The sequence below is a fragment of the Arachis ipaensis genome, chromosome B4 (genome assembly GCF_059453495.1).
Source record: "Arachis ipaensis isolate K30076 ecotype BB chromosome B4, ASM5945349v1, whole genome shotgun sequence".
In the NCBI taxonomy this organism is placed as follows: Eukaryota; Viridiplantae; Streptophyta; class Magnoliopsida; order Fabales; family Fabaceae; genus Arachis; species Arachis ipaensis.
In genome coordinates this window covers 143,476,693-143,482,729 of record NC_142439.1, presented here as the reverse complement: position 1 = coordinate 143,482,729, position 6,037 = coordinate 143,476,693, and the positions used below count along the sequence as shown (strand labels likewise).

At 29.3% G+C, this 6,037-nt stretch overlaps 1 protein-coding gene across 1 annotated transcript; it reads left to right on the top strand.

The window, feature by feature from the left end:
- Window positions 1-3,371: 3,371 nt before the first annotated feature.
- Window positions 3,372-6,037, top strand: LOC107635390 (UDP-glycosyltransferase 83A1). The gene is made up of 2 exons (XM_016338862.3): window positions 3,372-3,967; window positions 4,951-6,037. The coding sequence occupies exons 1-2, from the start codon at window positions 3,472-3,474 to the stop codon at window positions 5,844-5,846; spliced, it is 1,392 nt and encodes a 463-aa protein (XP_016194348.1). The 5' UTR covers window positions 3,372-3,471; the 3' UTR covers window positions 5,847-6,037.

The following is a 6,037-nucleotide window of genomic DNA, read 5'->3' as shown; positions in this document are numbered from 1 at the left end:
GAGCATCACCAATAGTTGCTTCATTCATCTTCTTATAGTTAATAACCATTCTTCGTTTTCCCCTTTTAATTTCATTATTGTTTTCGACATAAAAGGCTGGAGCCGCATGAGGACTTTTACTTAATCTTATAATTCCTTTTTCCAAAAGATCTCTACATTCTAATGAAAACTCTTCTCTATCTCTTGCGGAATAAGGAATTTTATTTGGAACATTTATCTCTTTTGTAGGATCTTTTAATTTAATACTTACTAATTCATTATTTGTATTTTTAACATCTAAAGGATTTTCAGCACAAATTTCATCCAAAAGTTCTTCTATCTTTATTTCAAGATTATTTTTTGGGATATTTATCTGAAAGTATAAATTTAAATAACATGTCTCTAATATAGAAAATATTTTAAATTTTAAGATCTTATCTATAGTGGTAGTTGGTATTTTTATACGTTTTGATTTTTGATTTATTGAAGAATCGTGTGGTGCTTTTAAAACTATATATGTTAATTCTTGAATGAATGGATGATATAGCTTTAAAAAATTATTTCCTATGATAAAATCCATTCCAGAGTCTAACATATATATAGATGGAACAATGAACCTATAATTTTGAATAAAAATTTCAACCATCTCTGCTTTTTGGTTAATTTTATGTATTGATTTGTCAGTTATTCTAACTCTTAATGGTTTCTTTAATTTTTTCCAATCAAGTTTTATGTTCGAACTAGCAAAGCATTGTGTTGCTCCAGAATCTATGAAAGCATTTATAAACTTTTCTGTTATTTTTATAGTAATAAATGTAGCATTATTACTCAATCTCTGAGTCTGTTTCCGAGACATATTCAAAAATATAGTCTAAGTTATCATCAGATTCTTCTAATGGTTCCATGAAACAGGACTTAGCAATTTCTATTTGTTTAGTAAGAACCTTTTTATCCTTCTTTTTCGGACATTCATTTGCATAGTGTCCTTCTTCTTGGCAATACCAACACTTACAATTTTCTTTTTTATTCGGGCAATAATCACTTTTTTGTCTTTTGTTTTTATTGTTATTTCTTTTTCTAAAATACCTCTTTTTTCTCCAGTTTGGATAGTATTTTCTTTTTCTAAATTGATATTTTCTTTTTCTTTGAAAATTTTTATTAAGACCATATTTTTGAGGTATCTCTTCATTATCCTGACAGCAAATTCTAATTATATTTGCAAATCTTTTTTGAGTTGCTTCTTGCATACAACGTTCTTTTATTTCCTCTCTTATTGCAGAGGTTGCTCCACCAAAATTATTTTTAATTGTTCCTCTATTTATTTCTCTTATAAATCTTCCCATAATAAATTCATTAGCAGGATATGGAAGTTTTGTTATATACATACTAAGATAATAATTTTTATCTTCTTCTTTTAATTTGTAATAATGTATTCTATATTCACATATATAAGACTCCACATTACATAGATCATATATCTGAATATTAGCTAAATGATTTTTTGCTTCTTGATATTCTTTATTATAGACTTCTTGTTTATGATCTATAATATTTTTTCCAAAAAATTCTTTATATAGAATCATCATTATATATAATATCTTATCATAAGTTGTTGTTTTTGTTGCTAATTCTTCTATTATTTGGTTTTCTATTGATGTCATATAATCTCTTATAACTCCTTTAGTATGAAACCCTATGTAATTCCAAATATCTCTTCCAGATAATTCATTAAGTTTTGAATTAGTAAAGGCTTCTAATAAGAAGGAATTCAACCAGTTTTCGAAAATTTCTTTTTCATTCTTTTTACAGTCTAAATCGAGCATTCTCTCTCCTTCCATTTCCTGGATTTTAGGAACGTATTTTGATGGTGTTTTTGTATATTTTGAATCTTTATTTATAAAGCCTTTTTTAAAAGCATAATTATCAAAACCTGTTTCCCATTTAAATTGAGATTGATTATCCCTAGATGTTCCAGCTTCATTTTTTACTTGTATTGGAATTGCTGGTTCTTCGTCACTTGAATAATCTAGGATGTGTTCTTCATTTTCTATATTTTCAGAATTTACTAATTCTTCTTCTATCTGAAATTCCTGTTCCATAATATTATTTTCTTGAGCCATTTTTAATTGTTTAAAAAGCATTGTAACTTCTTCTAATTTTTCTTCAATATTCATAATTTTAATGGTAGTTTTACTTTTAAATCTGTTATGTTGATTATATTTTGAAATTTTTTTTCTTTGGAATTTTCTTTTTCCTTATTTCTTTGAAATTTTATAGATACTAATATTTCTTCAAGCATATCTACTATAGAATTTAATTGTGGGTTAAAAGTATGATAAAGATGTGGGGAATCATTTCCATGGTAACATTTCTTAGAAATTCCGTGTGAAAAATAAGTTTTTTCAGATTTTTGAAGTCCTTCAATAAAACTTATAGTAAAATAAAGATTTTGAGAAAAATCATTTTGTATTGATTTTAAGAATTCGGTGTCATTACAGTTAACATTAGTTAAAATCATTAATTTTTGATCTATTAATTTTGATAACTTAATTATTTCTTCTCTTAAATCTTCTAATTTACTTTTTTCCATTAGGTGACGTTTTTCTTTGTGAAGAGCTACGGTTTTAAGTGAAAAGTGTGGCTTTAGAAAGTGTAGTTTAAGTAAGCAAATCTTTAAATCTGTACAGATTTAGATCTGTACCATATAATTTTCTTAAAATAAACACATTAAACTTCAAAATTGATAAAATGTATAGCAACCTATGAAACACGGACACTTCGCTGAGTTGTCGTGTCTGCGTGTCGGACACTTTTCGAACACGACACTCGTCAACATTCGTACGACACGCGTGTCTGCTGTGTCCAAATGTGTCTTAATAAAAAAATAAAAAATTCTTCTTCGGACAAGTCTAGACACACCTAAATACCATTACGTGTCAACGTGTCCAGTTTTATTCTTAACATATATTCTTAAAATAAATTTAGATATAGCATATATTATTATTTATTAAAACAAAAAAATATTTTAAATACTTGATATAATTAAAATAAGACATTAAAAATAATTAAAAATTTAATTTATATTTTATATCAATAAAATATCAAAATATCATTACGATTTATCTAAAAAATATTTTATATTTTATATGTATGCGTGTCCCCGTGTCATGTAAGATTTTAAAATTCGCGTGTCAGCATGTCCCGTGTCGTATTGTGTCCCGTATCCGTGTCAGTGTCCGTGTATCATAGGTTGCAGCACAAAATATAAGAGTTTTAACTATTCAAAATTCTTTTATTCTATAATAATTGTAGTCCAAATTCTTGAGACCCACGGTTTGACTAAACACAACTGATCCGACAAACATTCACGTGGTAATAAATCAAGAAGCTCCAATGAAGTGTAAAATGCACATTTTTATATCTAAGTTTAATCACAACACAAACTAAACATCAATAGTAATCCATCCATCCCTCTTAGCTTGTTCACACACAATGAGCAATAATCCACATTTTCTTGTTATGCCATATCCAATTCTAGGACACATGAATCCCCTTCTTCAGTTCTCCTATGTTTTAATCAAACATGGTTGCAGAATCACTTTTGTGATCTCAGAATTCATCCACAAGAGAGTGAAGATTCCTAGTGATGATGATGTTGGATCATCAAAGATGATAAACTTTGTGACACTCCCAGATGGGTTGGACCCTGAAGATGATAGAAGTGACCAACCAAAGGTGATTTTGTCAATGAGGAACACCATGCCTCCTAAGCTCCACAAACTCATACAAGACATCAACAATAATGGTTTGGATTGTGAGAACAAGATCAGATGTATTCTTGTTTCCAAGAACATTGGGTGGGCCTTGGAAGTTGGAAACAATTTGGGGATTAAAGGGTCATTTCTCTGGCCTGCCTCAGCAACTTCATTGGCCTCATATTATTCCATCCAAACCCTCATTGATCAAGGAATTATAGACTCTCAAACGGGTAAGGGTTATTCATATATGAGATTCACCAATTATGGCTTTGATTTATGGATTTCGCTCATCTAAATTGCATAGGTTAAATATTATTTGGTCTACTTATTAAGTGATCTGTATAATTAAAATGTTACTACTTTTATAAAGACATCTCAAATTATCAGTGCACAATAATATTTTTAGTTCTTCACTTGAAACATCTTCTTAGAAGTAACTACCTATTTAAAATTAAATAAATACTTAAATTAGTCCTCAAAAAGTTTTAAATAAAATATTGGGTAAAGTATATTTTTGTCCCTGAAATTTGGCAAAAGTTTTAAAAATATCCCTAAATTTTATTTTGTTCCAATTTTGTCCCAAAAGTTCTCGATTTGCATCAAATATACCATCGACGGCTAAATTTTCAAAAAATTTAAGACCAATCTAACAATAATAATGCATGCAAATTATGCTTGATTTGCTTGTGTTGCGGGTTTGTTCTTATTTAGTTATTGTTGAATTGGTCTTAAATTTTTTGAAAAATTAACCGTCAGGGGTATATTTGATGCAAATTGAAAACTTTTAACACAAAATTGAAACAAAATAAAACTTAAGGATATTTTTAAAATTTTTGTCAAACTTGAAGAACAAAAAGTATACTTTACCCTAAAATATTTTAGTCACAATAAATTAGGTTTTAAGAATTAATTCCTTCAGACAGATTAATCTTCCATCATTTTGAAAGAGACTAATTTATCTTATAATAATATTTTTTATACCTAATTGTCTTATAATTTATTATAAATTTATTTGTCTGGTAAAAATATTAATAATTTGATTGAAAGCAACTCCAATAAAATACTTTTGAAGATTTTTAAGAGTATAAAATTTTGCTAGGTACTACTAAAATACCCATTTTGGAATTTTTTGGGAAACTTTAACCTTTGATTACTCAACTTTTAATAAGATATTGTATCTAGTTTTTCTTAATTTTGCTTCCGGGCATTACAGGACTACCAATAAGGAAACAAGAATTTCAACTCTTACCAAATTCACCTATGATGGACACAGCAAATTTGCCATGGTGTAGCCTTGGTAAGAATTTTTTCCATCACATGGCAGAAGACACACAAACAATGAAGTTGTTGGGAGGTTGGTGGCTTTGCAACACCACTTGTGATCTTGAGCCTGGTGCACTTGAGATATCATCAAGATTCCTTCCAATTGGTCCATTAATGGAAGCTACTAATGACAGCAACAACAACAACAAAAGTTCTTCATTTTGGCAAGAAGACACAACCTGCTTAGAATGGTTGGATCAACAACAACCTCAATCTGTTGTCTATGTTTCATTTGGTAGCTTGGCAGTTATGGAATCTAACCAATTCAAAGAGTTAGCGCTCGCGCTCGATCTCATTAACAAGCCTTTTCTTTGGGTTGTAAGAACAGGTAGTAACAATGATAAGAATGGAAATAAATCAAATAATGCATACCCAGATGAATTTCAAGGAAGTAAAGGTAAGATTGTTGGTTGGTGTCCACAGAAGAAAGTACTAAACCACCCTGCAATTGCTTGTTTCGTAAGTCATTGCGGTTGGAATTCGACTGTTGAAGGTGTGTGTAGTGGGGTTCCTTTCTTGTGTTGGCCACATTTCAGTGATCAATTTGTTAACAAGGCTTATATTTGTGATTTTTGGAAGGTTGGATTGGGAGTAGAGAAGGATGATGATGAAAATGGATTAGTATTAAGGGGAGAGATAATGAAGAAGGTGGAGGAATTGGTTGGGGATGAAGAGATAAAAGCAAGATCATTGAAGCTGAAGGAAGTGACACTGAATAACTTGGTAGAAGGTGGTAGGTCTTCAAAGAATATAGACAAGTTCATCAACTGGGCTAAGGACTATTAACTAATGTGATTATTTTTGGTAACTTTAGAGTTGGAAGTTGCCTGCATTTTGAAATGTTTGGTGATAGGCAAAATGATTTCGAATAAACAAAATGAAGTTTTGTTGAAAATCTCATTGTATTTTGATCTATAAATAAGTGAAATGTAATTTTATAAGGAATTTTACTATTTAAGCACATCTTTTTTTATGAG